This window comes from Sceloporus undulatus, chromosome 5 (assembly GCF_019175285.1).
Source record: "Sceloporus undulatus isolate JIND9_A2432 ecotype Alabama chromosome 5, SceUnd_v1.1, whole genome shotgun sequence".
NCBI classification, from domain to species: domain Eukaryota; kingdom Metazoa; phylum Chordata; class Lepidosauria; order Squamata; family Phrynosomatidae; genus Sceloporus; species Sceloporus undulatus.
The window spans coordinates 60,070,029-60,087,960 of record NC_056526.1 but is presented as its reverse complement, the minus strand read 5'-3'; the positions used below and the strand labels follow the sequence as shown (position 1 = coordinate 60,087,960).

The 17,932-nt window shown below is 37.6% G+C and overlaps 1 protein-coding gene across 2 annotated transcripts in view; it reads right to left on the bottom strand.

Annotated features, from left to right (window-relative positions):
- Nucleotides 1–760: 760 nt before the first annotated feature.
- TAFA2 (TAFA chemokine like family member 2) overlaps nt 761–17,932 on the bottom strand; it is a 155,763-nt gene continuing 138,591 nt past the window's right edge. The window contains exons 5-6 of one of the 2 annotated variants that reach the window (XR_006104282.1): nt 14,934–15,165; nt 761–2,863 (exon numbers count right to left, since the gene is read on the bottom strand). Coding sequence is in view for 1 of the 2 variants with exons in the window: in XM_042470638.1 (XP_042326572.1) it covers nt 2,852–2,863 (12 nt within the window). In the remaining variant the exon portion in view is untranslated. The remainder of the gene's footprint in view (nt 2,864–14,933; nt 15,166–17,932) is intronic. The other variant, XM_042470638.1, reaches the window with a different exon arrangement.

Sequence of the window (17,932 nt, the reverse complement as noted above, 5' to 3'; positions counted from 1 at the left end):
AATTATAATGTTATAATTCCAATTTGACTGCCATGGCTCCATTTTAAGGAATCCTGAGATTGAGAGTTTAGGGAGGAATGTATTGGATTCACAGCCAGGTAGATTCTCTAGTGCCTCACCAAACAACAAACCCCAGGATCCCAAGGGATGGAAAATGGTGGTTAATGTAGAATGATGATGATGATGATGATAATAATAATAATAATAATAATAATAATAGTTTTTATTTATATCTTCCCACCTCTCCCGATGAATCGAGGTGGGATCACAACAGATTGTATAATGTGAATAGTCTCCGGTCTCAAAAAGTACTCATTAGGTGAGATGGCATGTTCACTTTTCACCAGTTTAAAAATGATGGCACAACTCTTTCTTTCCTCATTGTCTCTTTCCTTTTTCATTGTGACTCTGTGAACTAAAGAGTAGACCAAGACGTCAAGGGAACATACATGCCTCACAAATATTAATACCTTCATAATTATCCCCACCAATCAACACAATTATATCCCATTGGCAGATATAAAAATCAAGTGGAAAGATAAGGGAAGTTGTTCAAGGAGACACAAAAAAGGAGGGAGGAAAGAGAGAATCAGAATTCATGAATTGGGTCTGAAATTTGAAATATCCCTTATCTGTTATTAAAGATTTTTTAAAAAATAGTTTCCAGGTGCATGTGCATATAGCAGTGCATTCTTTATATACCCAAATTTATTCACAAGTTTCATTTATCACATTAACTTACTGCAGATACTCAGTTCAATGTATTTGAAAATCCATTTATTTTCACCTATTGATATGCATGTTTTACACTTGTATATAATACAATATTTTCAGTGTTGGTTTTAAGAATACCATAAAGAAAATAAATGCCGAGAAGCACATTGTAGAATTTTGGCTAAATTGTGAACAAACTGATAACAGCTACAAAATTATGCATTTCTATTGTGTCCTGTACCAAGCAAAGAAATTCATCATGATTTTCAAATTAGATATTTCCCCAATATGGATATGTTAAAAATCAAAATCTATACAATATTAATTTTTTTAAATACCAAGATAACTGATTGATGCTACAACTAATTTCCCTAATCAAAAATGTATGGGTAAAAAATACCTTTCCTGCAAAAATTGGATTAGTATGTAGCAGAATGAGACAATGCAACTCAAATCCATTTTTAACAATCATTAGCTTCCATTGTCCAGTGCCATAATACAAGAGAGGTAATTAAATTGTTGTGGAGCAATCTTGCATTAGGTGACAGGGCAGAGTGTCTCTGGGCATTCATCCATCATAGAACCTGATTTATTACTAATTAGTCATGCCAGTCACTTAGGACAATTGGAAAGAATTCACTTTATTTTCAGAAATACCAGTAAGCATTTGAAGAAACAATATGAGATTTTGGACACCACTATTTCTGTTAGGACTCAGTCCATTAGTCTTCATATCAACACACAAAACAAAAGAATATAAATTTTGCTCTTTGTCTTCTCCCAAAACAATTTATAGCATGATTGTGAAATGCAGAAGAAACAGTCAGCTCTCTTTGTCCTCATGTTTTCAGATAGTACAGCATATATTAAATGGCATATAAAATTATACATTCTGTAATAACTTAGGGGGGAAATGTTTACAGCTGCTTAAGGCATTTAAACATTAAAGATTTTCTATGAAACAAATGAACAAGATTTTTTAAAAAGATACCGAAACAGAAGATCGAAGAAGAATTTCAGGCTTAACAAAATAACCACAGAATGATTCTAAGATACTTTGAAAAGTCACAGAAAGCATTAATGATTCCAGATTTGAAGAAAAATATTTTTCTATCAAGAAACAGAGCTCAGTAAACATCTAACTTAAGCATCTAGATAGTAATATTGTCCAAGCAAGAGATAGCCATTTTTAAAAACAAACTTAAAAGACACATCTGAATGAATATTATTAAATCCCAGAACTGAAAAATTAACATGCATCCCTGTCTACCTTCATAAAGGGACTAGCTAATGTCATTTATTATTTTCCACAATCTTTTTTGGACCTAATATTAATAAATCATAGAGTGTACAGGAACATCCATCTTCTTGAAATTATACAAAACAGATAGGTTAACAGCATAAAATATTGGAGGAGAGGAAAATTCAGTTCTAACCACCTTTTATTTATCTGAAAGAAGTTGGAGAACCTGGATAGCTGTCAGGAAACATGTCTAATGATACATTCATATATGAATGTGGTGTGCGAATAACTACTACATGTCAACAATAATGGTTAACAATGGATATATATTTCCATTCCTGTAAGAAAAAGAACTTCAACGTGTTGAAATATGTAGCCTTGGAGGTTGAGGATAAGAATACAAATTAAAAGTGTCTAAAATTGTGCTGCATCAGAGGTCAATTTCTGGAACAGTGATTTGATTAAAGCACTGCAGAGTCCCACCTGTAATGTAAATGAGGGACCAGAAAAGTTGCAGAGGAAATGGATCAGTAAATTTCATAAACTTCTTACAGAGTGGTGAAATCCAAGAATCCAACAGATTATGGTTTCTTTTGTGTCCTTTCAGCATCACCTCTGCACTTCCATAATCATCTATTTCTTCAAGTTTGCTATTTTTACAAATGTACACAGTTCAGTCCATTGAACTTTTTATGACAGATAGGTCCGCAAATCTGACTTTCCAGCAATTTTGATCCTATGTGACTACCCATTACCATGCAAGTTCTCACTGAAATAATTACCATGTCCCAGTAGTTTCAGACCTAACCTCAATTACTATACTTGGGTATTAAAACTTCCTGCTTTGCTGTATTTAATGTTATCAGTCTTCAGTTTGATTTGATTTGCCTTTTGCTATCGAGTTACCTGTAAAAAAAGAAAAAGAAGATCAAATTTAGATATGTAGAACAGTTCTATTAACATAAATCTGTTTACTAAGCCCCTTGTTGGAAAATTATTTTGAACATGCAGTGCAACTGAAATTTGTTTTGTGGATTTCAAAATACACTCATTCCCTGATCCTTGTTTTGATCAACCTGAAGCTGGAATGAACATGAATAAGAAAAATAGCCATCTCAACTGCTGAAGAAACATGCCTGTATCCTACAACTCAACAGTTTTTACTTTGTAATTCACCACCAAAGTTCCATGTTAATACATCCTCTCGTGATGAGATCTGGTTATCCATATATATTTTTTTTTTCCAAAGAAAAGCTAATTTTGTGCCCAGTGCTGTAAAATTCTAGAGCTTCCTACAATAATAAAACAACTTTCAGTAGCACATAATCCTAAAATATCCACTCCTAACCATTTAGGATCAGTGATGAGAAACCAAATAGTCCTTGTGAGAAAAAGGGAATTAATCAAAAGTTCTCTATTATACATATTCCCATTACACACAGAAATTCCACATAGTCCCTCCCTCCCCTTCATAAATATGTCTTTTTCCTACCAAAAAAAGAGGCTATTTCACAAATTCTCCCAAAAGGAAAAGGATGTGCTTTCCTGGTATCAAATGAGGACATTTAAAGGTGGGGGAAAGGTGTTTATGGAAATTTCATAATGTCTACAAAGGTTTTGGGAGCCTTATAAAAATAATAGCAAAGAAAAAGGTAAATGGATTAAAATAACCTGACTAGTCTTTCAGCAATCTTTACTTTGTTCCCCAAAACTAACTACTCCTAAAATTGTTTAGATGCTTTCTGTTAAGTCAAACTCAGAAAGTAGACATCATTAAGGGTGTGTGGGTATAAGCAGCAGGATTAGTTTGTGTGCATAAAATATATTCATCCCCCTAGCCCTTGTATATAAAGCAGCTCTCAAAACTTCACTAACACACTTTCATCCAAGCCAACATAAAAACGTAGCAACCACAGAGAAAAAGTACACAAGACAGAATATTTCACAGTAATTGGATTTTTTTTCTCTATTCCTGACTTGGATTTAAAACATGAAGAGAAACGAAAACAAAACAAAAACTCTGCCATATCAAAGGGAAACATCTTTAAGGACAATTTCTGCTGTGTCAATGGATACAATTAATAATCATCTTACTTTCTGGTATGAAACTTCATTAAACAATGCTCTCTTTTCTCTGGAGGCATGACCTTCTGGATTGGGCATGGTAATAGTTTATCAGGGGAAATCTCTGACTTTGAAGGGTCATGCTCCTTAATGATGAAACATCCCTTTGCCCTCAGCAAACTATCTGCATACTGCTCTTTTATCAACTGTGGAGAGTGGGAATACAGAGAACATGAAAAGGGCTGCCATAGGAGTTGAGTTGTTTCTTTAGCTCTTTTGAGCATCTGATTTTTTTAACACATACAAACAACAACAACAACAACAACAGCATTATACTTTATAACTTATGCAATGGCAGTTGAGCAGCATTGAAGAGAAGCACTGGAAAAGTTAACTTTTTAAATACAAGTCCAAAGCTCTAGCTATGTTGGGTGGGATGTGTCTAGGCACTGTTGTCACAGGATGAGCACTAATTCAAAAGATATTTTGCAAAATGTATGTCCCTGAAGCTTGAATAGTAAAAGAGTAAGTGTCTGTTTAAAATATAAAGAAAATAAAGTATAATCTATAATATTATGTTGCCTACATAGTAGTAAGAGGCTTACAGGCTAGTTCCTGATATGAAACCAAACTCCCTTTAAAAAAGTAGGGATTGGGAATGGAAGTAAACAAAGGACCAGCATTTAACACAAACACACCCAAATTACTGTTTTGGTATGAAAGGGTTACAATATTTAATGGCTGATGCAGTCTGATGGCTGATGCAATCTGATAGTGAGCTGCAAGGAAACAGTGACCTTGGAAGTGAGTGGTCAAGGATAACAAGCCAAGGAGATCTTATCTCTGATTGGAGAGGAAGATAATTGTTTATGTTGCCAAAGGCTAGTGAAGATCTGCCTCTGATTGGGCAGACACAGGCTACAGATACTATAAAATCCAGCTCTTGAGAGATCGAAGTCAGGCTGCTACACAGCCTCCTATTGTCTTCTGTTGCAGCTCTAATGCTGCTAACATTTTCCTGGCTGGGAGATATCCTTATAAATGCTGGTAAGGCAGAAGAAGATGGAAATTCTGCTCTCAAACAGACTATATCTTTATATTTTTGATAGATAAAGCCTGATATACATATATATTGGATGCTGGAATAGGCTGCAATGCCAATGGAAGATTATTATCTTCAATGGATGTTTTGTGTGTGTGTGTGTGTGTGTGTGTGTGTGTGTGTGTGATGCTTCTATGTATAGCAATTCATATGTATTTGATGATCAAAAGGTTAGGTTCCTCCATGAAAAAGTACAAATATGCTTGTTAAAAGGAAAGCACATGACAAAACACTCAATTACTTAGTGAATGTAGCTACAATGAATGTAAAAGAATCGTGCTGGTTTAACATTTTGATGCTTGCATGGGATGTAAAGTAACAGATAAAGAATATGCCTAGAAATTGAAAATACTGTTTATCCCTAAAGGGAGTAAATACATATATTTACTATTTACTATTGTGTTTAGACATGAATGTTTATAATAAAATGATCTAAAAGATAATTAAGCAGCCTACTCATTCTCCCATGTAGAAATCCTGAAATTCACAGACTTAAGAGTGCTTAAGTAGAATGTTGATGATGCTCACCTATCTACTTGAACTAAACTGTTGCTCACAAGTTGAGGGCCAGGCAACCACATGATGACAAGAAGGATTTCCAAACAGATACAGAATAACTGACAAGAAGCAAAAAAACAAAACAAAACAAAACAAAACAAAAAACCCGACCTTTAATTCCTCAGATAGTCGTGGGAAACAATGAGCCTGTGCAGACCGGCCATTAAGGCTGGCCTGGGGTTGGGGTTGGGGCATGGCATCCACACGATGCATACCCCAACTCTGCCCCTATGGTGGCACGACACTGCATGCTGCATCACACGGTGCACAGTATCATGGCAGTCCTCTGGTACAGTGCGCTCGCGCCATACGCGGGTGCGCCATACGCGGCCTTGAGCATACGCGCTCAAGCCGCAGGGCGCACCCAGGGCTGAATGGGCGCGTGCACCCGTTGTGCTCCGCACGCGCACGCGCCGCTGCGCACGAGCATAGGCGGAATTCACCTTACGTGGCGGGATCCGGAACGGATCCCCCGCGTAAGGCGAGGACACACTGTACTGTGTTTAGATGATGCAGCACCAAAGGAGCACCGTAAAGCTGTGGCTACAGTCCTCTTTCCAGGGTGCAAAAAGGAGCCACTTTTTGCGGCTCCTTTTTGCACTGCAGACAGGCGAGATCAGGGGCGTGGCAAGCAGTTGCTGCGGCTCCTATCTGGCAAAGACAGAGGCAGCTGCAGGCTGTCCCTTCAGGGGCGGTCTGCACCGCCCCTAAGTCTGTTTCACTGTAATTCACAAAGGAACTTTTCAAAATTTGGCCTTGAAGTATGAAGTCGTATGTATTAGAAACAAACAGAAACCTACATTTTGTAATGTGCCTGTATTTGTGTTTTATTCAATTTGTAGTGTATGTACAATTTTATTAAAAAAAATATTTTTTAAAAAAATATTGTGTGTATTAAATCAAATCATTTAGCCCAATATTGACGATTTTGACTAAAACCAACTTGCCACAGCCAACACCCAAAAAAGAGTTTTCTCCTAAATCCCCTTTATGGAAATGTTGAGGTGGGAAGAATTCCCAGGGGCCAAGCCCCATGTCAATCATCAGTGAAATGATACCTTAGCATCCTTTTAAAGTTTAAATTGAACCTCCCTTCAGATCCTACCCTTTCAAGCAACAGAAAAGGACTTTCCTTCATCTTCTGAGATCTTTTCACTAGAGAAGCTAAAAATGAATCTGAGGGCCTATGCACAGAGTCTACCACTGATTCATATTACTTAATGGTATAAAGTAGTGAAGGAACAGGCCCATAAAACTCATTTGTGCGGTGATTCCTGGTCAAAGAAATGTATTTCTGCTTGGTTTCTGCAATTAATAGGTTTTTCTACTTGCTGTTTCATGTATCAAAGAATGGCAAGAATGAAAAACATTTTTAGTAATGTTAAAATGCATGTCAATTAATGTCCTTGCCATTCCCATAAGACTTATGGTTGGCAAGATCTCAGACTCTGTGTCACTAAAACTGCTCTAAATAATTTTTTTCCCTCGTTATTCTGTCAATATATAAAAATATAGGGATTTTAGTGGAGGAACAATACTTTCAATGGAGCAAATGCAACAATGTGGATATCATTCTAGTTTTATGACCTAGTATTTCCACTATCACTCTGTTTGCATTCTTGGGAGACATCTTGAAAGCTACTGTTGAAGAGAAGAGTTTTTATTATTTAATAGATTCACTGACTTCTATCCTTTCCAGAAAAACTAGATATGAAGATGCAGATGGAGCTATAGCAATAGCAAGTACATTTCTATACCACTTATCGGTGCACTAGCACTTTCTAAGCGGTTTACAAGCAAATTGCCCCCAACAAGCTGGGTACTCATTTTACTGACCTACAAAAGGATGGAAGGCTGAGTGGACCCTGGATCCCTGCAAGGTTGAACTCACAACCTAGTGGCTGTGAGTGGCTGCAGTATCGGCATTTAACCACTGCACCACCAGGGCTCCTTAAGAGCTAGTCATAAAACTCAAGCAACAACTGAATGTTTTCCTGAATTAACATTTGACTGTATACACAGCTATGTAATTATAGATTACACTACAGCAGAAGTGTACATTATGAACTCTGTGAGTCCTTAGGTGTTAAGATGCACTTGGGCTCCTGATTTCAAAATTTGAACAAAATAAGGCTCCCACATGTACATTTTTATGTCTGAACAAACCTAAACACACACACACCTCCATGATTCCCACTCTTATATGGGACCTTTCTTTCTTTCTTTCTTTCTCTCTCTCTCTCTCTCTCTCTATGTACCAGAAATAATGGAATGGGGTTCTCTACCAGGAAATGAAAGGTAAAGAAGGCCCATAGTTCAGTGGTAAAGCTCATACTTTACATGCAGAAAGTCTCGATGTACTTCTTAGAATCTACACAAAGGACCAGGAAAAACTTCTGTCTAAAAGCCAAGAGAGCTATTGGCAATGAGTACTAACAATACCAAGCCAGATGGACTCATCGTTTGATTTGGCATAAGGCAGCTTGCTACATTCCCAAAGATTTCTCCTTCTCTTAGGATTCTTGAAGGGTAAAAAATGCAATCCAATAATTTAATATAATTCTTCCACTAGCTTATGAGTCACTTTGCAAAGGTACACAAAATAGTTTTGTTTCTTTAGCCTTGTACAGTAAAAGACATATCACATGACTCACAGGACTCCAGAAGGATGAATAAACTGGTGCCCAACATTGCAACACTGTTGCTGTCTGCCTTGAAGTCAATTCCTCCTTACAGTGACCACAGGGTTTTCTTTTCAAGATTTATTCAGATGGGGTTTACCTTTGCTTTCGTCTGAGGCTGAAACCAGTGGGTTTCCGTGCCTAAGTGAGGATTCTAACCCTGTTCTCATGGGTCATAGTCCAATGGTCAAACCACTAAACCATGGTGGTTCTCTTCCATGCAACATGCCAGTTGCAATATATTTGCAGCTGAAAAAATACTATAATAACAACATGCTGCATGATCAAATACAGTGGCATCTGTTTATGCACAGGATGAATTTGTGCTTTACTAGATGTGTTTTATTTTAGTTTGCTTATTGTTATTATAATCATTATCATTATTATTGCTGTTTTCACTGGAGCCTGTAATGAGTTTCTGTTGCCAGCATTCCTGCTGCTCCACCTGTTCTTTCTTTTTCTTCTTAATTTTATGATTCTAGATCACACACTGTTCCTCTGAGTAACATTTGGAATAGTCCACATTTGCCACTATCTGGGAACATAAATCCTAATGTGAGGGCATCACACATCAGCCATTAGTATTGATGGCATCTATCCATTTACACATTAAGAGGAGAGGAGACTGTTCAAATGTGGAAGTCAATTTCATAAAAATGCAGTTAATTTTAGGTAATATCCAATCCATCCATGTTATTTACAGGAAGGATTTTATTTTTGGATGATGGGCAAGTTTTCCAACAGAGCAGCTGGAAGGTACGGTCCTTTGCCAATTCCTTTTTAAAAATATATATATATAGAAAAACAGAATTTGACAAGAGGCATAGAAGCAATCTCAAAATTCCTAAGAGAACAGTAACATTCCAAATGTGCTCCAATCAATTCCAATCAACTTTTCAATTAATTATTAATACATCTAAAAATTAACTTTTGCTGTTGCTCAGCACTACAGATGGAAAAGGATACAACACTCTAAATATTTATTTGAATTAATTTGTTTCTTCTTGGCAAGGAACTGCTCCCTTTGTGCTAATATCTCTTTTAAAAAAATCTGTTATGTTTTAAATACAAAGAATTAAGCTCTCTTCATTTTCTCTGTGCTCAATGTGCAATTACAGTATAATTACTCTGCTGTTTCAAGACTTTTTCATTTAAATTGGTGAATGGCTCTATGAGCTGAAAGTAATTGCATGTGTACTCCCTAGTTTTATATTAAAACAACAAAGTACAATTAAATCTACAATAATTTTACATCTTAGATAAAAACTGGACAAGTACATATTCGGCTTAGCTTAGGTTGCATCATTCATCATGAAAGTCACCTGAAGGATAAATCCAACTGATAACTTCCACAGTTCAAATGTGTGATTGCTCCTAAAGCAGTAAAAACAGGAGGCACAAGTAAAAAAAAAATACTAAGGGGTCTATGTCTTAATTTGGATGGGATCATTTCTACATCAGGAAGAGATGATTTGAATATTTCTTCAGATATACTTTTCCCTATAAAAATGCAACACCTCAACTTGTTTTCTTCCTATAGGACAGGAAACAAGCCTCTACATGGGGAGGAAAAGGCAGCAAGCAGAGCAAAATATAGGGGGAAATATTCAACTCAGTAATTCTTCTACTCAGTGATTTTCTTACTTTACATCTGTGCTCACACACTTCCATAACACATACAGAAATTCAGCTTGTGATGGATCATGCTGTTATCATGTGTACTTTCACCAGCCTAATTTATGCATCTTTTGATAGACCAAATTGGAACAATTTAGCTTCACTTCTAGTTAAACTTGATCACAAGTTGATTTTTTAGGTGTTGGAAAACCTTCCTACTACAGCAGCAAATGAAGGACATCTTTTTACTTTGCATGGAAAGATTATTCCTCACCATTAATGTACTGGCATAATAGTGGTGGGTTCTGAATGTTTAGAAAAGCCTCATCAAGTAAAATATCACAGCCATAAGATTCTTCGCACTCTGCAAAAAAATCTTGGGGAATTATTCTGTGCCAAAAATACATGGTTTTCCTACACAACTCGCTATCACCACATTTTGTGAAGGGATGTTTTTGTGCAGTAAAACTGCATAGGAAAATTGGATTTTCTCCCCCAAAATTTGTTTAAAAATGACAGACATCACAAGAATTAAAAAAAAAACATTTTTAGAAATGCACAGAAATCCTTCTTTTCCCACAAGTGGGGAGAAAACACTGGAGGCTATCCACCCTTACATGCAATTCCTGCACAGAAAGTGTTGTTTTAGAGGTAAATTAACCATGTGCAAATTTTAAGCAGAACAAATCTGCAATTACAGCATTTTCTATTTGGAAAATAATATTTCAACACGGAAATATTAACTCCTATCCAGAAAATGTTTTCTGTGTAAAATGACCAAATTGTGCAAATTGTGCATAAAATAGTCCCAAACTGTGAAGATTCCATCTGGCCACTCCAGTCTCGAGCCAGCCCTGAGTGGCATTGGACAATGGTGACCAGCCACTGCAGTCCCGAGGCCAGCTGCTGCAATGGCCCACAATGGACAGCCAACAAATAGCTGGGTTTGGGCTACCTTAGGCAGCCACAGCGCAGCTTCAGTGAAATCTGGAGGCATGTGTCATATAAATACCATATTCCTGGATTGGCCTGAAGGCGGTGCTTTTGGACCGTCTCTTTCGGGCTCAGGTTTCTACTTTTCAGGGTTTCTTGACACTCTAAATATATGTTTGCCAACCACTTTTCAAATATTTTTGAATATTCTTTCCATCCCTACTAGAGGTAGTCAAGAACAGGGAAGAAAGTCACCAAGACAGTTACACAAAGAGTGGGTGGATATTATGAATGACATAGTGGGAAGGAGATGCATAGATGCCTAGGATACCTAGAGCAATCTCAGAGTGATTCTGGACCTTTTGGCATGGCAAGACATGCCCTGTAGCACTGAGCTGTAGCACTTTCAAAAGGGCCTTCTTTTTGAAAGATTACAGGAAATTGCCATAGTTAAATTTATTTCATAATGCTTGTATGGATCATATGAGGTGCTAATGGGGGAGAAATCTGGTGATGGAGCAGTTCTCAAGAATAAATGAACATGTCACCCTTTCCAGACTTGACACAAGCACACAGCTCTAAGAAGGATTTGCATATAATACTAAACCATTAACAAGGGGAAGGGGCTACAGGTCAAATGGAGATGGGATCTGGTGCCTTCAATGTGTTTAACCTTCAGAACTTCAATTTTCTTTTCTAAGGTGGAGAAGCCATTCTGCTTTGAAAGGGATACCATCCTTTATGGATTATAAGAGTTATACTTGTAACAGTGTGTATTTTAAGAATATGTTTTTCTCGTGTAGGTTTCAGGTAGGTAAGGAATCTGTTGCACATAAAGGAGTGATCATTGAAATCCTTCCCAAACTATCTTGTTGCACTTTGCTGCTTTTAAACAACAAGCTCCCTTGTCACATACGATAGAGGGAGTGAAGTGACCAGCCATGGGAGAAAACACAGTAGTAGGAAGAATGTTAAATTAAGGGAGTAATTTCCTCCCCTGCAAATATTTTTTTTATGCAATTAGTAGATGTTCTCCGTGTGTCTAATATAATAGTCCTAGGGAAGCTAGGATTTATTAAATATTGAGTCATACTTGTTACTGTGTCAATTTTGGGTTTGTTAGGGTGTTGTTGTTTTTTACTTCTTATTTTTGACACAGTTTATAAAAAGTATGTGTAAAATCAAATACAAAAAGTAATTCTAAAAGAAACATTAATTTAGTCTGAAGTATGAATTTAATACATCAAAATGTATTAAGGATCCAACAATGGCAAATATGTTTAATTGGGCCACAGATTTAATTACTGATAGCTTATTTTTATTAGATGTGCCAACAACTCCAGATAACAAGCACTTGCCACAAAAGGACTGTGCGTTCTTAGTGTGTGATGAAATGAGGAATGAGTCTTTGAGACCATGCCTGTCACAACACATCTGTATATTCACTAAAATCAAAGAAAAAGGTGAGTTGCCTATGTGCTCACTATAAGTAGCCGGAGCTGTGTTATTAAATTAGATTGGACTCTCACAACCGGGGGGGGGGGGGGTTGATGGTTTATAATTTTCACACTTTGAAAAACGAAGAAATCTTCTGGAAACACATTTTTGAACAGATGGCAAGTCACTATAGGAATCTTGGAAACTGGACTGTACATATGTTTTCCAAAAATAATTAGCAATATGTTATTTGTATAAGCGAAGGAGATTGTGATAACACAGTTCACTGTCATATAATCTGAAGTGAGAAAATTAACTTCTAGGCTTGGAATCTTTCATTCTTTTTTCCTTTGCCTATAACTAAACTCACCAGTAAATTTTCTATATAAAATTTCCAAATAATACAGCATTAATGCAAACAATCATGGCTGCATATTTAGGTTCAAATGAATGATGACAAAAGAAGAAGCCTGAACCCAATCCCAATTTACATTTTCAATTCTTAAGGAATTAAGGAGAGCCAGTGTGGCGTAGTGGTTTTACTATGAAACTAGGACCATGGGAGACCAGAGTTCAAATCCCTGCTTGGCCATGGAAAACCACTGAGCAATCTTCAGCAAGTCATACTCTCTCAGTCTCATGGGAAGGCAAAGACAATCCCTCTCAGAACAAATCTTGCCAAGAAAAATCCATAAAATTCCATAACCTTAGGGTCACCATAAATCAAAAAAGACTGTGTCCTACCTATAATTTATCTCCTAATCTGTATTACTATTGGAGAGTCTTGTGCAACTCCTGAATTTAGGAAGTTTTCTATCCATTTTGTAATCTCGTACTTTGTCTCAGTTTGGCAGGAACAGTCCTAATTAATCCTCTACCATTCTGTTTTTCTATTGCTTTTAATATGTTCCAGTTTGGAGACTGATCTATTCTGGGAAGCAATGAATAATCTGGGGCTAGCTCTTAATGAAGGTTCACAGTGGCACCCTGTCTGCATATTTCCACTGTAACTGCAACATTCACCTTAATGCAAAAGGCTTGATATTTAAATCGGCCTGGGTGAAATGGGAGGATTAGGTATTCTATCTTTTAAATATTATTAGAACTGTATAGAGCGAGTATGGTGCAGTGGTTTAAGTGTTAGACTAGGACTCTGGAGACAAGAGTTCAAATCCTCGTTCCTCCATACAAACCCACTGTGTGACCTTGGGCTACTCAAACTATATTAGCCTCAGGGGAAGGCAATGACAAACCCACTCTAAATAAATTGTGACAAGAAAACCCTGTGATAAACTTGCCTTAGGGTTGCTGTAAGTCAGAAACAACATATCATATATATACTCAACTGTACGTCAGCCTCGTGTATAAGTCTAGGGCAGGTTTTGAAGCCAAAATTATGGATTTTTGTATGAACCCTGGATAAGTTGAGGGTAAAACTTAGGGTCACGTAACAAAGGTTCTAAAGGATGGAGCAAAGGAAAAAATGTGAAAGAACTTACAAAATTCCAGCAGGCATAACTATGCTCACACTAAAGGCTGGATGGATGAGAGAGTAGAGGTGTGTCAGTGATTCCAGGCAGATTATGATCTTGCCTTTCAACAGGGAATAGAGTTACAGTATTAACATTGACCTGTGGATAAGTCAACTCTGGTTTTTGGGATCAATTTTTTGACTAAAATTTCAAGACTTATACATGAGTATATACAGTAAAAACAATATAAAATAGATATTTATGGATATTATACATTACATTTTAGATATTACTTGCACAACAACACCTTATCAGGGAAACTATGCAACAAGAAATTATTAACAGGAACAATATATTTTTCACCTGGCTGCTTTGGAGCACTGATAACAACAAAAAGATTCCATTTTTTAAACCAAAGCTCTGTGAAACACAGCTTCTGTTTGACAAGAAAGAGAGGACACACCCACAAAAGAATGTGAACAATGACTAATGGTCATTCTAAAACAGTGGTCCTCAAACTGTGCCCTTTAAGAGATTTTGGACTACAGCTCACAGAAGCCTCAGTCATGTTGGCCAGTAATCTGGGATTCTGGGAGCTGAAGTCCAAAATCTCTTAAAGAGCACAGTTTGGGGACCACTGTTCTAAAATGATATCCTGCACAAGCAACCCTAAGATGTCTTTCCTGTAGTAAAAGAGGGGAAATCTTTCTAATGGGCACCTACTTTTGCGAATAAATGGTGCCCTATACCTAAGTAACACTGAGTCTTTCATGTGCCAACATCTGTTATGGAATTGTTTGTGAAATGAGGCAAGACCATCATCATTCCTGATCTTGGATGAACAGTAAAACATTCTTATAACTCTTGGTTTTTAATGGTTTCTAAAATATGGTTGAAGGTTACTTAGCTCCTTTTGATTTTAAAACTTTGGCTTATTTATATTTTAAAATTGATGATGTTTAGTTTGGTTTAATCCAGATATGTAAACCACTTTGGGGAGTCTTTGTTAAAGCAGTATAAAAATGATTTTATGAATGAATAAAATGTGTAAGGAGACACAGTATGATACATAAAATTCTGCTACAGCTTTGGAAACTTGTGTTTGTACACACCTGCAGCTGTTTGAGTAATAAACCAAGGCTGGAACATCTTTCAGGTGTGGTTTTCACTCTTTACTCCTCAACGCACCTTCTGGCCCTTCCTGAGAACCCGACCAAGATTATGATTCATCACAACTATTGCTCCAAACGTGGAGCCAGAGTATTGTGTGTGTGTGGAATAATCAAAAATTGTCATCAGGCACAGCAGAAATCTCCTTGTTCTTGAAGGTTTTTACACGTTTGCCTAAGAAACAAACACATGTCAAGTACTAAAATGAGTTGTATAAAACAAAACTGGGATTAGTGGCAGAACAGTTTCCTCATAAGGGAAAACTACATAGTATCTTTATATATCTTAAAATGAGTATAAAGTTACCAAGTGGCATGTTAAAGAAAATATTATAATAGTAGTAGTCATGGATAAATCCCAAGCAAAAGCATTTATTTATTTATGTATTTATTTATTTCAGACAATGTAAATTCCACCTCTCTCTGCAAATATGCTATACAATAGTTATAAAACAGACAAAAAATCCACTTCAATATAAGAATAATAATAAACATTATGGACAAAAGCAGATGATAAGACATAGAGTGATATATTAACAACCTGAAACTAGTACGTGGAACAGAGTCTGTATTAATGGACTTTACAGGATGATTATATACAGTCTACCTAGATGGGTATCTCATTGTGCTCACTGGGCCGGACTCCAAGGTAAGTTGCAGCCAAACATTTGGTGGAATGTAGCTGCAATGCTGATTCCTTGCACGCAATATTTGAAATTCAGTTAATAAAAATATACCAAAAAAGAGAAACAGAAAGACATATTAAGCTTGTGTGCACATTTACCCCCACAGAAATTTATGAAAGCCCTGATTTGCCCACTGCTCTCTCATAAGCATGCTATCTTCCCAATTCCATTGTGAAACCCAATCCACTATGGTGCAAAATAAATTAAAGAGCCTTTTATCCTTTCCTTACAGTGCAAGAAGAAACTGCTACATATATTCCCATGTAGACTACCTTGAAATACTGCTAGAAATAAGTTACCCAAGGAGGGGAAGATTCAATGGGAAAGTAATCATAATCCCTGTTGCTGTATGGTGCATCTTACTTTTTAAGATTGGAACTGAGGGGCTGCACAGACCGCACCTAAGGGGCTCCCTGCAGCCATCTCTTTCTTCACCAGATCAGGGCCATGGCAACCAATCTAGCCTTTCCATAGTGCAAAAAGCAACTCCTTTTTGTGCTGTGGAAAGGGTGCAATAGCCACCAGTGCCATGATGCTGCCCACCATGTGGTGGAGCATGTGGCACCATGCCAGTATGGGGGTGGAGTTGGGATGTGCTTCATGCAGACACCACACCCCCATTCTGCCCCCATGCCAGCCTCTGATGCCTGTCTGTACAGTGCCTGAATTCCACTATCCTGGTACAAAGGCCTTGAAAGTATAATCACTAAAACCTAATGAACAGATTGTTTGACCACAGCTGGGATTTTCCAAATTGCCAGAGACCGCTCAGTTTTTTGTATTTAGACTTGCCCAAGGTCACCCAATATGTTTCCATATCTAAAAGGGAGTTTGAGTCGTTTCCCTACAGTCCTAGTCTAACTCTCAAACCACTATACCATGCTGACTCTCTTTACAATTGGGGTCAATAAACAGGCATATTTCCTGTACCTCTATATCAGGTGGGCAAGAGTAACTCTGGAACCACATGCAGTGTTTTTGAGGGCCCCACCCCTCCAGGCTCTTCAGACCATTCTTTTTCTGGCCAAAAGAAAAAAGAAAAAGATGAATTATCTCTTCTGGGGCCTCCAGAAACAGATCCTGGCCTGTTCAGAATAAAATGAAACACGATTTTTCAATGCCAGAAGTGGATTTCAGAATTGGATTTCAGTGCCAGAAGTGAATTTTACACCAGTTCTATTTTTTGGTTGGTTTTAACTTTTGCAGAAGGGCATTTTTTTCCTTTCCTTTTTTCCCCGCTTTGACAATCTGTCTAAAATCTGGAGGATCCTCAGTGAAGAAGATTACCTCCCAGCCCTTCCTTCCCAGCCACATTTGGCCATCCCTGCTCCCTACCCATATTAAGGCGTTACCATATATACTTGATTATAATTCAACCTCCTGTATACATCGAAGTCAACTTTTGGGGCCAAAATTATGGGTATTGGTATGACCCGTGGATAGGCTGAGGGTCAGACGTCAGGAGGCAGCCTGGCTAGGGAGATGTTATAGGGTGATTGATGGCCCTTTCCAGCCTCTCCCCAGCTGGGCTCCCCCCCCCCCCGCCAGGGAGCCCAGCTGGGGACAGGCTGCAGAATGATTGGTCACTCTTCCCAGCTTCCCAGTGCAAGTAGTGGGATCATTAGGTGGAAGTGACCATGTTCTCCTGGAGTTTGTAATACAGTGGAAAGAAGAAGCCAGGCATAGTCAGACACGCATCCTAGACTTTAGGAGAGCGGATTTCAGTAAACTTAGAGAAGTATTGAGGGCGATTCCATGGTCAGAAATACTAAAAGATAAAGGAGTTCAGGACGGATGGGAGTTTCTCAAAAGAGAGATACTGAAGGCACAATTTCAAACCGTTCCAGTGAGAAAGAAAAACGGGAGGTGTCTCAAGAAACCAGGATGGATGACTAAGGAACTTTCAACTGAGCTGAGTTTGAAACGGAACATGTATAAGAAATGGAAAAAGGGGGAAATCACAAAAAAGGAATTCAAAGAAATAGCAGGCATGTGTAGGGGTAAAGTCAGAAAAGCTAAAGCGCAGAATGAACTCAGGCTTGCTAGAGAGGTTAAGAACAATAAAAAGGGCTTTTTTGGATATGTCCGCAGCAAAAGGAAGAAGAAGGAAACGGTAGGGCCACTCCGTGGAGAAGATGGCAAAATGCTAACAGAAGACAGAGAAAAGGCAGAATTACTCAACACCTTCTTTGCCACAGTCTTCTCAGAAAAGGCAAAGGGTGCTCAACCTGACGATAATGGAGCAGAGGACAGAAT